Source organism: Falco peregrinus, chromosome 1 (genome assembly GCF_023634155.1).
Source record: "Falco peregrinus isolate bFalPer1 chromosome 1, bFalPer1.pri, whole genome shotgun sequence".
NCBI classification, from domain to species: domain Eukaryota; kingdom Metazoa; phylum Chordata; class Aves; order Falconiformes; family Falconidae; genus Falco; species Falco peregrinus.
The window spans coordinates 13,229,795-13,249,803 of NC_073721.1; the positions used below are offsets into that span (position 1 = coordinate 13,229,795).

Sequence of the window (20,009 nt, forward strand, 5' to 3'; positions counted from 1 at the left end):
ACTATCGTGACATTGTTTATACCCCTTTGTAAGTGGGGGAAGTAAGAAGTCGTGCTATAAGGTATCTCCAGTTCAGCAGAGCTCTGTTTATCCGGGGGTTGTATTGGTGGCTTTGCTTTTTAAAGTCATGCATGGATGAAAGTTCTGAGCTAGTGTCTTTGGCCTGGGGGTCTTCAAGGGTAAGGTGTGGAAATGTACCCTAGAGACCATGCAGCAGATGGAACTGTAGCATAGACCATCTGTAACCTGAAAATACACCATGGAAACTGATCTAACTTCAAATGAATATGAGACTTTTACAGAAAAAAAGGTAATTAGCTGAACTGTGGTAACAGTGTTATAGCTAAAGCTTACGAGTACCTTATTTTCATAGGTTTCTGTCCTCTTATTGTAGCTTACCTAACTTTACAACTGTTACAGCAGTGGATTTATATTTAAATTGCAAATTGAAGGAAAGAAAAAGACAAGGAATGGGTGACCTGTGCTTTTGCTGTCTTTTAATATAAACTAGTTGCAATTCTCAGTGAACTGTATCAGTTTTGTGTTTTTATCTCCGATACTCTTGTAGGAGTCTATGCCTTGCTCTTCTGGCTATGAATTTTTTCAGCCTCAGCTTTTTCATTTAGTCAGCTCATACCGTTTGTGTAGTAGCCAGCTTTGTCCTTGATCCTAAATAGTTATTTTCCCTTGCTACTGTTGGCTTCTTGTCTATTTATAGAGCGATCATACCTCTCTCAGCATTGAGGTTTCTGGATAAACACGTTGAAGGGGGTGAGGAGGGGAGTCTCTTGTGTGATAGTCTCCCTCCTGTTCTCTGGGTCATCCTGGCAGGTATGCTTTGTTACTTGAATTGCAACAGCTCCATCTTGTTAGGAAATAAACTCTTAGTAAGAGCGTGGAATTTGCCTGCTTCATGTCAGCACTGCAGTGGCTTATTGTTTTGTGGCTCCTATGGCATTTGGCCTAGCCAGGGCCAACTTGTGTGTTATTTCCGCCCTCTGCGCACACCCATGCCCGTGGTATTAATATCTACATGGAAGCAGTGTTACTGCATCTCTCTGTATCAGTTTTTGTTGATACAGAGTGGAGTGCAGTTTAATGAGAAGGCTATGCTTTAAGTAGGGTTGAGGTAGTTCTGCAGGTGAGACTCTACTTCTGCTGAGCCATATTCTATGTGCATAAGTTCAGGTAATATGTGATTGCCTGGTGGTAGCTATACTAAATTTGTCATATCTGCATTAAAAACACAAGGTCTTACCAGTGCACCACACATTATTTTTTAATAGAGGATATTCTTGGCTTTTCTCTTCATGGAATGAAATGAACGTGTATAGTTTAAGCGTATTTCATGTAAGTGCAGGTTATTAAAAGCATACAAGAAGTGGTGTATACTGAAGTATTCTGTCTGGTTGAATACCTTATAGTCATGGAATAGATACATACTTGTGGTTAAATCAGAATGGTGGGATGTGTCCATAGGGGAATCTCTTGACTGCCCCAGGTTACAGCTGGCTAATGCTGTGTGGGAAGAGATAAATATTTTTATCTCCTCTCTTGGCAGTTAGTGAATTGCATTTAGGAATGAGTAGTTATTGTTGCTGATGGGTGTGCAATGATCTTATTTCCAGCACTGAATTACTCATCTTGCTTTATTAGGTTTCTCTGGAATTTCTTCGTCTTCAGTAATTACAAAATTTGTCATTGTGCTGCTTGCCATGCTTTCCAAATGGTTAAATAAGGCTGAACAATTTCCTTCTAGGGAAGGCTGGATTGTTTTTCTGGATTTAGAAAAATGTACTTGTTCTGAAAGAGTCTAAGGATCGCTTGGAAGATCTGTTCCTACTGTGTTAGGTATTAATGATTACATAGAGTTTTATAGTAGTGTAATCAGTCTCACTTGTTTACTTCCCAGACTTCATCTAAATGAAAATGTTGTACATGATCCAGAGTTAAAATGTTAAGGAACTAAGGCATTGCAATAAATGCTGAAGCTGACTTACAGATTTTGTTTGGGGATTTTGGTGAATAGTTCGAACAAGGTGAGCATCTTTGCTGAAGCTCCTTTAGACTCTGGATGTAATGTCAGCCTTTGGACAGGGTCAGGCAAGCTGTTAACCCACAGGGCCACTGCAGAATCCAGTGTTGCTAATTGGGAGATAAATATGGCTGTAGTCAGACCTAAAAACTTTCAAAGAGGTCATGAAATCTGTTTTGCTGAGTGCTGTATGGGTAGTGTAGGATAGCTGCTGCCTTCCCTGGAATGCTTTTTCTGATGAGCAAGCATTTTGCAAATAGCAGTGAGCAGAACAAATGCACCATCTTAACAAGAATTGTTCTCTGTAAAGGACCCAAATTAGTTTCAAAGTTCTAAAGATGATCACAACTAGAAGAACACACCAGTGTCAAAGCATGACTGTTGCAGGTTCTGAGGAACTTGAGCGACTTGCTAAGGTTTGCAAGATAGCTAGTGCGGGAAGAGTAGTTTACCATGTGTTTTGCTCTGAACAGTTACTATGGCAACTGTTTACTTTTGAGACTTGTCTTTGAATACTTCATGCTCATTAGTGGGGAGGGCATACGTAGATCCTACCGTTTAAGATCACTGCAGTAGAAGATCAGGAAAGAATTACACCAGCTTCCTTAGATGTAGATTTTTAGGCATACTAGAAAGGCAGTAATCATCCTGGAAAAGGTGGTGGTTCTGTACACCGTGTTTTCTAAGGAAGCATAAAACCCAAACAACATCACAGAACATACTGAAATTCTCACAGCGTAAAATCTAGTAAGATGTAGCCAGGTTTTTTTGAAATCAAGGTCTTTGTTGCATGCCTGTTAGTACACTCCTTTACTACAAACCTGCTGATTAAAATGGTAACTGACTGCTGTTATTACAGAATCCAAAATACAGTCTTGCTGATAATTACTACTCTGACATTTATTTAAAAAACACTGTTTCAAGCATGTTGCTACCTCCATTTGGAAAAGTGAAAATTGATCCATAGCATCTATCTAAGAAGCTAAGTTTAAATCATGAGCAAATTTTATTTTGTCTGAAACAGTTACTTGGCTCAGTGCAAGAGGTAACTGGGTGTAGTGGGTTTGCATGACAAGGTTTTGGTAACGGGGGGGGGGCTACAGGGGTGACTTCTGTGAGAAGATGCCAGAAGCTTCCCCCAGGTCCAACACGGCCATTGCCAGCCAGCTCTGAGACAGACCTGCTGCTGGCCAAGGCTGAGCTAATCAGTGACAGTACCTCTGGGATAACATATTTAAGAAGGGTGGTAAAAGAAACAACTGCGCAAAAAAACCCTGCAGCAGAAGAGAGGAGTGAGACTGTGAGAGCAGCCGCCCTGCAGCCCCAGGTCACGCAGGAGGGGCAGGAGGGGCTCCAGGCACCGGGGCAGAGGTTCCCCCGCAGCCCGCGGTGCAGCCCACGGTGAGGCAGGCTGTGCCCTCAGCCCGTGGGGGTCCATGGAGGAGCAGATCCCCACCTGCAGCCCGGGAGGGTCCCACACCAGAGCAGGTGGGTGCCCGCAGGAGGCTGTGACCCTGTGGGGACCCTGGCTGGGGCAGCGTGTGCAGAACTGCAGCCCATGGGAAGGACTCCAGATTGGAGAGGTTTGTGGAGAGCTGTCTCCCACGGGAGGGACCCCACGCTGGAGCAGGGCAGGGCGAGGAGGAAGGAGCAGCGGAAACAACATGTGATGAACTGACTGTAAACCTGTTCCTTGTCCCGGTGTGCTGCTCAGGGGGAGGAGGTAGAGAAATAAGGACTTAAGCCTGGGAAGAATGGAGGGGTGGGTGGAAGGCGTTTTTCTGGTTTGAATGGTTAACACATCAAACTGATTTTCCCAAAGTCTAGTCTGTTTTGCCTGTGACAGTAATTGCTGGGCGATCTCCCTGTCCTTATCTCAACCTGTGGACCTTTTGTTCTATTTTCTCTCCCCTGTCTGGTTGAGGAGGGGAGTGATGGAGCCGCTTTGGTGGGTACCTGGCATTCAGACAGGGTCAAACCACCATACTGGGTAAAGTATATCTCCGAAATACAGATCACAAAAAAGAAGTTTTAAAAGCATTGACACTGCAATGTGATGATAAAGCCTTTTCTTTATACTGACCAGTCACAAAAAAAAATTTAAATGAAAACATTTCCTCATCTAAAAGGTCTTGTGCATAGAAAAACAAAGTGTCTCTCTTAGCATGTTGTTTAACTTCTTGGGGTGTGGCAAGGAAAGAGAATTCTCAGCTAGGACAAGAATTTGTATGTTTCCCAGTGAAAAGTATTTTCCATGGCAGTGAGTCATACTGTAACTTGAGGCTTTCTTCAAACTATTTTTTGTAGCTAGTTTGCTGTACAAGTAAGTCACAAGTTTCCAGAGACTGACTGTGTGGGACTTGTTAGGATTTTAAAAAGTCATAATCTTGCTGCGTAGCAGCATTTTTTTATATTTTTTTTTTCATTTCATTTGCTTATGTATTATGAATCTTTAAAAAACCCAAACCAAACCAAAACAGTGTTTTATCTCTGTATACGGTCCATTTTTAGACTCAGACTATTGAATGCATAGTAACACTGCCAAAAGAGCCATACAAATGCATGGCAATACTCTCCTCCTGCCAAATTAGGAAGCTGTCAAACTAAATTTCGCTGATGTCCAAATAGAATAGAAATTAAGCCTTTTATCTTTGTGCATCCCCTTGCAGATGGAATGTACAGCATTCTCAGATGCCTGCTTCTCATCAGTCCTAACAGCTTAGCACAAATAACTTCCCCATCAAGAGGTGGGCCTCCTGCAGAGTAATTGCAGTTCCTGGAAAACAGTAGCTCTCCTAATTGTGAAAAGGAGTGAAATGTTAGCGCATCTGAAATGTTATCCACTGGTGACAGAGAAGGGAAAAATCATCACACCTGTCAGGGAACCTGGAATCCACACCTTGAACTTTGCCTGACACTACTGAAAATTTTCACTAGATAAACTGGAGCAAAGTGGCTAGTTAAGTGAGCACAACTCTCAGGATTGACTAGTCTCCCACTTAGGAAGATGAAGCCACCAGACACGCCATTACAATGAGAGCTGTTTAAAAGGCCAGAAAAGAAGTTAAATCTTGCTCAAAAATATGAAGTTGTCCAGAAAAGGGTAGTTTCAGCCTCAAATCTAAAGTTTTCCCTATTCTGGTATATGTAGAAGGGTGACAAATAGGCATCTCAGCTGAAAGCCTTTCAGGACTTTGTCTTTGGGCCTCTCCCTATTTCCCTTGCTGTAAAAGTTTAATACTTATTACAGTAAGGTTTATAGTAATCCTTGACTGTAATACAAGGAAACTGGAGATGTAACTGTTTTGCATGTGTTTGAGTCTTCTAGTTAAACTGCTGCATGTTCACCTTTTCAGAACCCATCTTCTGTATGATGTGCAGAAAAGGGTGGTCTCTCCTTTTGCTTCCCTGTTAGAACTGTACAAAATAACTATCCCTTATGGTTTGGTCCCCCTGCTGCTTTCCATATATCAATAAACAACATTTTGTGTGCCTGTGGGAGTATAGTTATAGCAAAAAGGCTTTGTGTATGCAGCTTGAAGTTTGAATAAATATATGGGCTGAACAAATAAATACACAGTGATCTGGTTGAGCTGGGGGTGGAGGGGCAGAGTTCATTTCTGCCCAGCATAGATTGTGGCTTCAGACTCTGCTGGCTTGAGCAATGCTCAGATGAGACCTGTCACCAGAGTACCTGCTCAGCCGAGAGGGAACAGTGTGCCCAGGCAGGACAGTCAGTGCCGTAGGTAGTGTTTGTTCTTGCTCAGGGCCTGATGGAAGGGTAGTCGCTCCTTTGAAGGATCAGGGTAAGAAGTGTTAAAAAACCCACTTAACCGTTAACTGTGACTAGTCGGTTGGGCTCTGATAGATTCTACTTGAATTTCGAATATTACTTCCCGTGAGAAGGTTCTTGAAAGCCCAGGCATTAACACAATTCTACCGAAGTCAGAAACTAGTTAGCTTGCTTTGGGAGACCACCCTTCCCCCATTTGCACACAAAATTTAAATTCTGTTCTGCAGAGACATGGTACTTTCTTCTACTGATTGAACTCCCATAAGAAAGCAGCACTTGGCCCTCAGCTTTATTTGAGCAGCACTCAGTTCCTTTGAAACTGGGATTGTTTCCAGAGCATTCAGGAATGGCTTTCATAGCAGCACAGTGCTTTAGTTTGGATAATGTATGCTGGCCTTTTCTCACTCCTGAGGGCCTGAATATGGTCTTCTCTTTACATAGAAAGTAGGAAATTCGTAGTGCCTTGTCCTAGCATCTAAAGGACACTCTGTGCCTGCTACAAGCCACCGTGCAACTTGGCACAACCTACAGCCAAGGATTCGGGGAGTAGAGGTGGGGATAATAAATTCTTCATGGCTCTGTTACATGCTTAGTGATGTAGAAGAAGCTTGGATAGAAGCTAACATATAGCTGTGGTGGGGTTTTTTTTGTCTGTGGGTGCTGTATTGATCACGTGTTTAGGCTTCTGTAGTTCTGTATATGTGCCCTGTCAGTTTGGTTAAATATTTTCTACTCTGCAGCTACCTCCAGAATACATGAATTTTAACTTTTGAGTTCAATCAATGCATTGGACAGCCACAGTTCACTTTTTAGAAGACAGGTATGGGTCAGGCAGGTGATAGATGTCCCTACCTTTGTGTAATCATTTTCCGCTCTTTGAAGGTTTGAACTGCCTTGAAGGCTGGGATCACCCATTCTGCATCTGAGCTGCTGTCAGACCACAACAATCTGAATTGTGCCTGCACCGTGTGTCAGCACACTTGCAGTTCTGCTGAATGACTCAGAGCAGGGAATGCAGGTGTGGGCTGGCTTCCATGCGTGTGCGGGATGGGTGGCATGGGCCCACAAGCTTGCTGGGGTAGGCTTATGCAAACAAAATGTTTTGAACAAATTTGAATTAGTAGAGTGGCTTGTTACTTTCTGTTATGTGGCTGTGCCTAGCAGCCAGAGCCTTGAAGCTACCTGTGGTTTTGTTGGACCACGGCCAACGTATTGCAAGGCTCATAACTTAACAGGAGCTTGCATTTCTCTAGCAAAAAGGTCTTGACTCTAACCTGTACTGATAAGTCATGTTCAGGAGCAAAGTTCATCTTGTATATACAATCAATGAAGTCCAAAGCTAAAGATCTTATGGAATGCTGATGAGCTTTTTCAGCCTTTAAAAAAATCTCTACTGCTAGTTACCTATCAGCTTGGCTTATCTTGCTCCCAAGGAATATTCACTTTTGTTCCAAGGTTGAGTGCTGCTGTTAAACTACTTACTTAATAGAGAATTACTGAAGTCTTGAATTTCTGCTAAGTAAGAGATAGATATGTAAATAGGAGAATGGGGGAATTGCTCTTCAAGTCTTAAAGCACAAAAGTTGATAGATTAAATACTTGCGTGTTATAGATGGTGGGTACAGAATTAACCTTCTCAGTTTATAAATACCTATGAAGTTGTTCAGTGAATTCCTTTTTGTCTCATGTGTCTTTTGCAGGTATTCGTTACAGTTTGGATGTTAGTGTGGATGAAGTGAAAGCCTTAGCATCTCTAATGACATACAAATGTGCTGTGGTTGGTAAGTGATAATTTTTCAAGCAAGGATACAATCTTGATTTCAATCAGTACTGAGGTAATTTACAGAAAAAAATCTAAAAGGTTTGAATTAATTTTTAGACACTAATCTTTGACTAAAATCCATAGCAATATGGGAAAAATATATAGTAACAAAAATAATAATACATATTCCCTCTGCTGTTACTGTAGATACTTGGATAAAGTTGCATTTTCATTTGAAAAGTCCATATTCTGCTAGCTACCCCCTCCTGTAAAAGTACTGTATCTTGAACTCAAATCAAAGTATGACAAACTTGGATTAGGAGGGGGCTAATTTTAGGGGGAACAGATGGAGGCTGTAAAGGACTCAGGCAGGGGAGCTGTGGAAGGAAAAGGATAGAATTCTTTATGGGTTGTAAAGTAGTATAATTCATACACAGCTGTTAAATTGTGGAGGGGTTTGGAGAGAATCTGCAGATTATGTGTAAGAAAACAAAGTACGTTCTTAATGTATATAGAGACACTTCACTTAGGACTTCCAAAGTAAAATTTTTAGGCTAAACCAGTGAAATATAAACTGTAAAACCTATTGTTTATTTTTAGGCTAAACCAGTGAAATATAAACTGTAAAACCTATTGTTTCTACTAGTGCCAAGTACAAGTGCTTGAAGCATAGAAAATTTAAATCATAATCTTTGGAATTTCAAAGACCATTTTCAAGCTGCCCTTTGCCCTTGAAAGATTTCTCATTTTTATAGGAGTACCTAGATAAATTATAGCTTAGCTTGTGAAGCCCTAAATGTGGCAAAACCAAATTCACTGCTAAAATCAGATATAATTACACATATTACTGATGTGTTCTGCCTTTATTGTTGAAAAAGTAAAATGATTTTCCTTTGCATTCTTGTAGATGTGCCATTTGGCGGGGCAAAGGCTGGTGTCAAGATCAATCCCAAGAACTACACAGTAAGCTTAATCATAGATAAAAATTTGGTTATCTGCAGTACTGAAGCCAGCCAGTTAAAAAAGCTCTTCTAAGGGCGTTACTGACCACTTAAAACTTCCTGCCACTTCTGCCTGTGTAAAGGCTGAATTTAGCTTGTGCATGCAATAGGTAGGAAAAGAATTTTTAACAGGTCTGTGTTTCAGAAGTGAAATACTTCAATTATTTAACTTACTACTTCCTTTCTTAAAGTCAGGAGACTACAAATAATTTGGAGCCTGATTTTTTTTTTTAAGTTGATACTGTTAGTAAAGGCTTAAATTAAATTACTCTTAGAAAAAAGTTAATGTTTTTGTTTATTTTGACAAATAGTTTTATGCTCCATTAAACCTTTCTATGCAGTGTTCCAGTGTGAATAATAACTAACTTGCTTTATAAAAGGTTTACTGCAGGCTTGCCTTCTTGCCCTAATTAAAATAACTCGTACAGAAAGGAATACTAGGATATGTAACAGATATCCTAAGCTCAGAACTCTGTAAGAATTTGTGTGAAGTTGTTCAACTGCATTGATTACACAATCAGCAGGCCAGCTATCGCTGTTGCTGGTTATAAATCTCTCACATAGGATATCAGATTTGTTTGCTGGAAATCTCTGCTATAAGCACAGGTGGTTCTTTCTGTGCCACACTCCTGACTTGTCCTGGATCAGAATGTACGGAAAGAACGTCGAATGTTTCCCTGTGCTGCCTGAATTCCAAGGGTCTGTTAGGGGGTGGCGTGTAAATGATGTAAATATACGAGTCATCCTTTCTTCTAAAAGAAAAGGGCATGTTTTCATGCTTGGGTATAAGTTCTAGTAAATATTCATGAACACTAATGATTTCTTGTGATATTTATTGCATTTTCTCTATAGGACAATGAATTGGAAAAGATCACGAGGAGGTTTACCATGGAGCTAGCAAAAAAGGGCTTTATTGGTATGTTGTGCAATTGTACTAGTAAAATTTAGGAATCTCATTTGTTGTGCATTGGCAGCGTCCACTAGATGGTATCCTTAAATAACCAAATTTTTGAGAGCTGTAAATAATTTGGGTATAGAACTTTCAGCAAAGAGTCATAAAGAATTGAGTTACTGCATCTTAGTGCATTTTAAAGGGAACTGTGTCTTAACTTTTTTCTGGTGGCTGTTCTGCTATGAAAAGCCACAAAAGCTGAGCTCACAGGATGCAAAATGAATCGCATTTCTCTTAGAGGTACATTATAAAATTGTGACCAAGTTTGTTGCAATTTTAATATCTAATATCAATCTGTTCACTGTTACTGTTTCCTGTAGTCTCAGTTGAGGCTTTTGGCAGATATCTGAGGAAACAGAGGAAGGAAATAGAAGATCCACCCCAGAGAAAGTTGATGGCTTCACCCTTGGCAACCACAGGCTGCAAGAGAAGCGTAGGCAAGAAGCATAGGTGCCTGTTGTAACAGAACCTCAGCTTCTGTAATGTTAGTAGGTGTTTCATTCAGACTCTCAACCCTTGAGTAGTTCTGATAGCTTGCTGTGTGGAATTGCTATCTGGAAGTCTCTGGAGAAAGCTCACTGTTACTAGCTCAACTTCTATTTAAATGGAGGATCTTTACCTGGAGGAGGTTCTTATTCAAGTGAATAACAAGGCATGTACCTAATTAAAGGTCTGTCATGTATTCCTGATGTCTGACTGCCCCGGGAATGTGTATCCATTTATCTGCATTTTCTTGCTTTTCAGCCAGAGAGTTTGTCATAGAATCGTTTAGGTTGGAAAAGACCTTTGAGGTCATTGAGTCCCAACCCAGCACTGCCAAGCCCACCACTAAACCATGTCCCTAAGTGCCCCATCTATGCGTTTTCTAAACACCTCCAGGGATGGAGATTCCACCACCTCCCAGGGCAGCCTGTTCCAGTGCTTGACCACCCTTTCAGAGAAGAAAATTTTCCTAATATCAGATCTAAACCTTCCCTGGTGCAACCTGAGGCCATTCCCTCCTGTCCTGTCCCTTGTTCCCTGGGAGCAGAGCCTGACCCCCCCTGCCTACAGCCCCTGTCAGGCAGCTGCAGGGAGCGATAAGGGCCCCCCCGAGCCCCCTCCTCTCCAGGCTAAGCCACCCCAGTTCCCTCACCTGCTCCTCATAAGACTTGTGCTCTAGACCCTTTACCAGCTTTGTTGCCCTTGTCTTCCAGCCAGAGTGTTTCTCGTCTAAATTAAGGTTCTTTATAAACACCCTCATTGATGTTACATGTGACTAGGGTAATACTATACACTGTGCCAGCTATAGCGATTGTTAGCTCAGTGACAATTAAAATGGTTTGATTAAATTTGCCTTCCTTTTCTGCTCTATGGTTGATGCTATGCAGCTTTCACAAACCTTTTAAAAATACTTAGAAAAAACAATTGGTAGGGGCAGGTGTGCATATAAAATCTTGCTGAGCAAGTCCCTCTGATCTTAAATATGTTGGGCAGATGCTGTTTTTAGTTATCTGGAAAAGACAGCCCAGATTTTTTTTTTTTTTGCAACAGATGTGTGAAAGTTCTTTCAAAGGTTTATTTCATCAAGAAAGATGTACTGTCTCTTTCCTGAAGTAAGCAGTAAAATCAAATGTATGTGCTACAGTGCAATGACTAGGAACAGCTGATCTGCAATTTTTAAACTCACCCAGGATGAAAAGGAAATTCTAATGCAAAAAAAAAAAATTAACGTCACGGTATATAGAAATCATACCTAGATAGCGCCCTTCCTGTTGTTGCAGCAATGATTGTCAAAAAAAAAAAAATTCTTTTGAGGCATTCTCATATCACTTTTCATTGACAAACTTACATTCATTTTACTGAATGGCTTGTGTGAAAGCTTAGAGGTTTTGACAGTATTGTACAAATGTGTGATACGGAATCTAAAACTGAACTGAATCCAGAAGAATCTGTTGCTTGCATAATAAACGGAGGATTAAACAAGAAAACAGTTCCTCTCTGCCAAGGCCTGCACGGTTCCCAAGGGAATAATGGTTGAAGATAGCTATTCATGTTTGATCCTTAAAAGCTGTTTTCATTGTTGCCAACAGGACCTGGTGTTGATGTGCCTGCTCCTGATATGAGTACAGGGGAGAGGGAGATGTCCTGGATCGCTGACACCTATGCCAGTACCATAGGACACTATGTAAGTTCTGAGCAGAGGCTCTGAAGTAGGAAAGCTTTCTTGGTCTTTGCAGAAATCCTTTTATCTAGACATTTATTACCGTGCTGCTTAATAATATAATTGTATTTAATTAACTTGATCTAAATATATTCTTGCAAACTCTAACAACTTAATTGGTGGGAGGATTTTAGGGTAGCTTAAGTTAAGTTTGTCTGATACAATACTGATTGCAACTGTTCAGCAAAAAAAAAAAAATACACTGTTTTTAAAGGCCTCATCCTTAGGCTAAAATTGGTTTCTATTTCTACCATTCCCTTTTGGTTTTCATTATTACTTAATAATTTAAATGATAGTTGTTATAGTCTTGAAGTACTGAAAACTTTCCATTTTAGACTACTGAATTTACAAGTGTTACTAAATAAATGCTCATGGGTTTTGTGCATTCAAGAGCCCATGTAAATTAAGTTTGCACTATTAGTATACCTTGTAAAAGTATTAAAAATTCTCTGTGGTCCCCTAAAAGTAACAGGTAATCAGTGTAGACCAACAAATTCTCCAAAATGTAAAGCAAAAGGACACCAATAAAACTTACTTCCCAGAAGGCAATAAAAAAAAGGAAGTTTTTTTAAAACTAGTTTTTAATTACAGCCCTTAATTTGGCTTTTGTCCTTATGTTGCTGGGGTTATTTGTATCTGTTTTGACTGTACCAAAAGCATAACTGTTGACCAAACACTTCTGTTGTATACTTTTGACAGATTGCATGAGGAAAAAAAAGTATTATGTACAACTTCTTGCAGCATAGTGTCTATGCTACCAAACTTCCTAGCTTCTCTTTCAGATGTTGTTTCTGCTACTCCAGCAGGTCATACTTTGCTAAGGAGTCTTGCCATAGCTTTGCATTACCGTGTTAATATGCTAGGCTATTGCATGTTTGCCTATCCCCGCTCTTTTTGAATTGAAAAGACTCTTTCTTTGCACTTTCTGCAGTCCCTTCCAACAGTTCCTCCAAAATACAGCATGTTGTACACCCCCAGTAATGAGGCATTAGAGCCACCCAACACGTATTTCTCTTTGGCATGTCTGTTCAAGATGTGCCTGGCTTCCTGAGACAGTCTCTTGGCAGAATACTTGTCTTGTGCTGTCTGATGCCTGTAACAATAGGAGGATGGGGGGCACAGGTTATTCTAGAGCTGAAATACAGTCTAATGGGGGGGGTAAAAAAGGAATGCTTGAGGAATAGGCTGTGGCATGCTGATTAGTTGAGCTAAATGCAACTGTCTGTTAGACAAGGATATCACTATAAAACATTGCTTGCTTTTTGTTATTCACATATGTACTTCATTTAAAACTTTAATCCTGATAAAAAGCCAAAATTATGACTTTAAAAGACTTCAACATGCAGAGGGGCAACCTGCTACCTCAGTCATAACTTAAAATTCCAACATTTAAGAAAACTACTGCCCGAACTCATGGCACTAAAATGCATATTTCGTTGTGATACAACAGCATTGTTATATTACGACTGACACCGAAGGCTCACAGGGCGCGCCCTGCCTTAAGATTTGCTGTATTTGTTAATACAGAAGCTTCAGCTTTTTTAATAGGTGGAAAACTAAACACTGGTACAGGAGAGGATTTTTAAATGGCTCAATTTCTTTTCTTTCCATTTTGTCATCTCAGCTTGTTGTGTAGTCCTGCACATACACATGCTTCAATGACAAAAGAAAAGAAGCCAACAACTACTGAGCATAAAAACGCAGTTTGAATTACTACAACAGCTTCTTTTATTCCTAGATTCTTTCTGCATAGCAGTATCTTAATTCTTGAGGAATAAAAAAACTCTGAGGATTTAGGTGCATTTTTCTGAAAGGTTAACTATATAATTGTAATAAGGAAAGAAATATCAGTTTTTTCGAGTTGCTTTGTACGTGGGTACATATGAGGAGACAATGGTAGCTGTAGTGGGGCTTAGGAACAGTTGTGGAGAATGAGCAAGTATAGAGAAGGAAGGTGAGAACTCTTGACAAGGCTGTAAAAAGTGGAATAATCTATCAGAACGCGTTTGTAGAGGAAGATATTTCAGAAAACTATCTGGTTGAGACACCAAGAACAAAAATAAAGGTAATTAAGGAATACACAGATAAGTGACCATGGGGGAAAGAGGAAAGGGAAGTAAGAGCAGAAAACGACCACTGAATAAAAGTGAAACTAACCATAATTCCAAAAATGGATGGAAGCTATGCAAGGGACTGCATCCAGTTGTGGAAAGATAACTTTGGTGAGAGGGATGTGTTTGAGAAATCTACAGACCTGATGAGTCAGTGTGGTTGCACACAGATGTGTGCAGGGAGCTTGAAGTGGAAAGGAAAAGTCAAATAACAGACAAACGGAAAGGGGAAGTCACTGCAGCTTCCTGTCTCTGTATGTCAGATTTCGAGCAGACAAGGAGAATGTTGCAGCATGGAAGAGGATTAAGACATGAGCAAAAAAGTTCAGTATCTGAACTTTGTCAACTAAGTTCATAGGCTATTAGTACTAGTATAGAAGTCTTTAATGCTAGCGATAAGCCATTTTATAAGCTTCTCATTAAAAGCCATAGTCTCTCTTTTTGGCCTGAGATGTGTTAAACATTTTTTTGATTGACGACTTAAGACTTTGACATCAACTGTGGTTTGTATGTGTGACTTTAAGAAGACCCGGACCTGCCTGCACCTCATGCTCTGTTTTCTTGCTTAACCATGCAAGTCTTTAATAACTATCATGTTAACCGTTCCAGAAAATCCATCTGAGGTTGCTGGGTCACTGAATCATATATAGCTAAAGTTTTTGATTAAATTCATCCTTTCCATTCTTCTGTACTTCCTGACCCATCCAACTGATTTTTGGGACATGTGAAGGGACTTAAATAGATTCTTATGTATGGTGGGAGGCTGTAATTCTGCAGGTGTTTATAAAACATACTTCCTCCTTTGTGAATGCATGAAGGCTAAAATGTTGTTTCAATCTGAAACAAAATGAAAACCTAAAAATACATCAGAATGCCAGACGGAGTTGTTCCTAGCAGAACGCCACCACAGATCTTGTTTACAGTTGATATGCCACCAGAGGGAGCATATAGCTTAATGAAAGCAATGCAGCTGTATTTTGGGAAACTGAATTTGGAATTCTGTGACAAGCCCAGCATCGCTTTTATTGTTTTTTAAAGAGGGGTTATCTTTAGCTCTATATGCTAATTCACTATCATTGTCAAGCAGTAAATAGTTTTCACTTCCATTATGGCTCTAGTCGTCTCCTGCCATTCTGCCTCCACTTGCTTTTGTCTGCTCCTTTCCTTCCTCTCACCAAGCATCTTGCACTCATGCCGCAGGCATGCAAATGCATTTGGCACGAGTGATGGAGGGGAGGGAGCCTCTCAGTGAATATGCAGCTGGTAGAATAGAAACCCATCCGGCTGCTGGCAGACTCCTTTCAGTGGATTCCCTTTCATCCCTACTATTTAACTTGTGTTGGAGGCCAAGCCACTGTGTGACTGCTCCCAGGGTGTGGGAGCATGGGAACCAGTGGTGAGAGAAGAGGGAGGCTCAAACAGTGTGTGGTTTGGAGGAAGTTTTTTCAAGTTATTAATTTCAATTTGAAAAACTAACTCTGGTTTTAAATAGTCTATTTTATCTTGGCTAGCTGTCTAGTATATGGAAAATTTAATTTTATTGCCACCAAATTAAGGATAGAGGCTTGATATGTATATATTGCCTTTCTGAATAAAAATAGTAAATAGTTATCTAACTTTTCCCATATGACCTCCACACTGTAGGTTTTACTCTGAGATCAAACATCCCTGTATTCTGACAAGAGGAAGGTATTAGGCCTGCATTGTCATTTCAGAATAACTGAATTTGGTATAAAGGAACACTAAACACTGTTGTAAGATGACTAAAAAAAACAGTCCAAAGATACGTCTGAGCCCTTTAAAAGATGAAAATGTAAAGAATAATGATGGAAGTTATGGCTGTAATGGGAGCTAATTTTAGAAACGTATCCTTCAAAGCCTTTTGATTTGTCAAAGGTCTGTTTGTTGTTAACAGTACAACATGGATGTCACCATAATTAACTCGCCACAGACTGACGTTAACCTATACACCTAAATACAACAAAAAAATTACAGAGCATATCCAGTATTGCACCATGCAGCTTCCCTGACATCTACTAGAGTACTTCTGAGAAGCTGCTCACACAAAGCGAGGAAGGAAATAATCTTTACAAACCAAACGTATATAAACTATATCATGTTCTGACTCTTACGATTCCTGTTTTCCCTTATCTCTAAAGTGTACAGACTTTCTTGTTTCAGCTGTTCTTTGATAAATCCCATAGCTCACAAGTCCTTCACTGTTTTGCAGGATATTAACGCACATGCATGTGTAACGGGTAAACCCATCAGCCAGGGCGGGATCCATGGACGTATATCTGCAACTGGTCGTGGTCTCTTCCATGGAATTGAAAATTTCATCAATGAAGCATCATATATGAGTATATTAGGAATGACTCCTGGATTTGGAGATAAAACATTTGCTGTTCAGGTAACTTTTTTCCTTCAACTATAGGGAAAAAGTAGTAAACAAACTTTCAGTAGAGCTGCTTTTATAAAAGGCTGTAGCAATAGATCCTGTTAGGGTTTTACAACTTCCAAGTTAACCTTTACTCTCAAACTTTAGAAACACTTTTCGAGCAACGTAGGTGCCCTTTATTTTGGACTGTTTTTTAAAAACTGAACTTTTGATTGCACTCTACAGGCGCAAAGCCAAATCTCCAGTCTTTATGAACATAGGCTGCAAAGAACAAAGTGAAATACTATTATAGCAGTTATTTAAACTAAGGCATTGCACACTTCTCAATGAGCTGTGACTGTTGCTGCCTACATAAAATTTGTTGCACTGTTTTGTAATAAAAATTCTAGGGAGAGAAGGAACTGAGGGTTGGTTCTTGTTCCACTGAGGAGCAAGCAGTTGGAAAAGTAGAAACCAATACTTTATCCTACGTTTGTCGGGTTGAATGTAGGTTTTTGGTGTTCATAAAACTTCAGGATTTACTGAATTGAAGTAGTTGCATTTTGAAGGGGTTTGGTATTCAGTAATATGCATTATCATTCTAAAAATTCTGAAGAAATAACTTGTTCTGTTCAGCTTTGAACAGTATGTTAAATGGAGGAATTGAGGGATTGCTTTGTTTTGTTGTTTTCAGTACCAATGCACTGGTTGTTAGAAGTAGCAGAGTAGTTGTAACCTCCTAGTTGTCCTTTAGTTAACTAGTGGGCTGAAACAAACGTCTCCGCCCTGCACAGACAGACCCAGCAGCACACGCATCTCGCTGCACTTTGGCATTTTCATGCCAGGCAAGGGGATAACCAACAGGCACTTAAGCATAACTTAGATGAAAATACGGCTATAAGAATAGCTGATTTTTTTTTCTAGGAAGATGAGGATACACCATTTCAAAGGGATCTAATGCATGAGAAACTCTTGTAGCAAAGTTTGCTTCTAATACATAGTAGCAAAAATCCTAAATATAATAGGACCTATGTTATACACAAATTTAATGTTCATCTTTTTTCCAGCATAGAATCTTACTATTAACTTTGGACATGGATTATGTGACTTTCTGGTCTGCCGTGTGTGTTCTTTTACTTCCAGGATGTTGCATAATGGCCTGCAATCAGGTTTTCTACACCTGTAGGGATGTAAGACATGCTAATGAGATGCAGGATTATCTAAATGTAAACTTAGGCAATCTGTTTTGACAGGACCACTTCAGAAGTGTATTAGAACTTACTTAGCTTCCTACTAGTTTGTATGTTTTAAAGTGAAGAATTAATAATATTATTGTTTAATGCTTTCTATTGTGGGATGGTTTTACACTCATAAGCCTTCCTTGTTCAAATTAAACATGAATATTTCTTGACCTGCAAATGTTAGTTAAGCCTCTGAACAGTCATACAGAAATCCATGAATTGATGTTCATGGATATATAAACAATTTATATTTATACCAGTTATAAAATAGTCACAGTTGATAAACATCATAGTTTTAACACTTTCATAGTAGCATTAACACTTCCCTTCTATGTGTCCAGTGTAAAACACTTAGCACAACTGTACATTGCTGGCTAAATGTATAATTTCTAGAATGATATTCAGGCTAGAATAGAATGCATGTATTTTTTCCACACATCATCTAATGCCAAGATGTGCCAATAGGTGAAGAACTGTTTAAAACTGTCCCAACCTATATAAGCCTTAGAAGTAACCATCTTTTTAGCTGAAGGGTTAATGACTTTTCCCTTTCTCTTTCCACCTGCAGGGATTTGGTAATGTGGGCTTGCATTCTATGAGATACTTGCATCGTTTCGGAGCAAAATGTGTTGCTGTTGGAGAGTTTAATGGTTCCATCTGGAATCCTGATGGGATTGACCCAAAGGAACTAGAAGATTACAAATTGGTATGAAACTTAACTGGGCAGAAAGAGTTTCGTTTTTGTCAGCTTTGCAAGTACGTCAGATGACTCTAGACTGGTTTTAATTTGTGATATTTAAATCGTGCTGCAATTAGTACTTACAAAATGGCTTAGGAATGTTGATTCTTCTGGCTTTCTCCTTTTCCCCATATGAATGCAGGTAGCACTTTTTTTTACCCTTTAACCTGACTCTCGGAAAAATGGCAAGGACTTGTATGTGTGCAGGCTAATTACTTGGGTTTCAGAATGGGAGTTCATAATTATCTTGCCTTTGTAATGACTAAACTAGGAAGGACGTCTCAAGGAACCAGGGCAAGGAGGTTGCTGAAGGTTTCCTGACTGAGAGTCACAAGCATGTGGACACTTAAGACTTCAAAGTGCAGTTTTGCTGCTTCTTACCTTTTGGATGTTTCTCAAAGAATGAAAGCCTGTCTGCCAGCGTGACTTGAATGTGTAGTTTATAATGAAAACTGGATTTGGTCTCTTTATTTCAGTTACCAAGTGAAGCAAACTTCAGACAGTTCACAGGCACTAAAATACAATCTTTTACTTAGAGTTTCTAAGGGGCTTATTTGATGTGTCATCTTTTTACATAGGGAGCACGTGCATGTTGTTATTACCCCCTTTCACAAACGGATGAAAAGATTCTGTCACTAAAAAGGGCTATCATTGCAGTACTGAATTTGAAAATGGTACTTGCGAATCTTGTGTGAGGCAGCTTATCCTGTGGGTAGCTGGCTGGTGGGTCATTTCAGTTGTTTGAAAACTATTGCATTTGCCATGTATTTTAAGAGTTGAGGGACTTCCCCCCACCCCCCACCCCCCTTTTTAAATACTCCAGAGCCCAAATGGGTATCAGTCTTTGGCCAGAGAGCAGTTATGCCTCAATCATGGGAACTTTGACTATTATCCAATATTATCCAAGCTTTGTAGCTTGCTTTTTATGTCTAATCTAAAGTAAAGCTAGGAATTATGTTATGTGCTGTCTTTCTAAGTACTGTTGTTTCTTCCTTCTTTCTTTTTTGAAAGTTAAGGAGGAGGGAAGGAAGTCATACAACACACACTAAACCCACCATGGTTTGTTTTCTTCAAACAGCAACACGGGACAATCATGGGCTTCCCTAAAGCACAGACACTTGAGGGCAGTATTCTGGAAACAGACTGTGACATTCTCATCCCTGCTGCCAGTGAGAAGCAGTTGACTAAGGCCAACGCTCACAAAGTTAAAGCAAAAGTAAGTTGGAGAGTTCAAATGTAAATGAAAAAGAGGGAAAGCCTGTTCAAGTACTAGTATTCAGTAATCAGCATGGATGAAAACAAACATACACCTCTAAGTTACTGTGCTGTGATGCCTTTCAGATTATTGCTGAAGGTGCCAATGGGCCTACAACTCCTGAAGCTGACAGAATCTTCTTGGAGCGGAATATCATGGTTATCCCTGTAAGGTTCTATTATGACCTTTGACTTTCATTACAAGGTTCATATTTCTGTGAATTGTAGTAAAATGTTATTTATTGAAGGTTTTTGTTAATAGCCATTTATTCTTTAAGAATGGTTTTTAACAACTGATGTCTAGGAAACGGGTGTCAATGTTACTTAAGATTGGTAGTAATTACTTAAAGATCTCACTGCAACTGTCAGTCACCAAAGATAAATATTACATGAAGACTATATTTTTGGAAGAGAGAAAAATCCACAATTAGCTCTTAAATCTGTAGTTTTGTATTTTGGATTATTAGCTGACATTTGCTCAACTAAATAGTCCACTAAGCAAAGGAAGAAGGCAGAGTAAATACAGTGGTCAATTTGTTTG

At 39.7% G+C, this 20,009-nt stretch overlaps 1 protein-coding gene across 1 annotated transcript in view; it reads left to right on the forward strand.

The window, feature by feature from the left end:
* GLUD1 (glutamate dehydrogenase 1) overlaps positions 1–20,009 on the forward strand; it is a 32,243-nt gene that overhangs the window by 6,302 nt on the left and 5,932 nt on the right. Inside the window, exons 2-9 of the mRNA XM_005236741.4 lie at positions 7,529–7,609; positions 8,498–8,553; positions 9,444–9,507; positions 11,616–11,710; positions 16,088–16,267; positions 18,044–18,181; positions 19,293–19,430; positions 19,556–19,636. Coding sequence (XP_005236798.2) covers positions 7,529–7,609; positions 8,498–8,553; positions 9,444–9,507; positions 11,616–11,710; positions 16,088–16,267; positions 18,044–18,181; positions 19,293–19,430; positions 19,556–19,636 — 833 coding nt within the window. The remainder of the gene's footprint in view (positions 1–7,528; positions 7,610–8,497; positions 8,554–9,443; positions 9,508–11,615; positions 11,711–16,087; positions 16,268–18,043; positions 18,182–19,292; positions 19,431–19,555; positions 19,637–20,009) is intronic.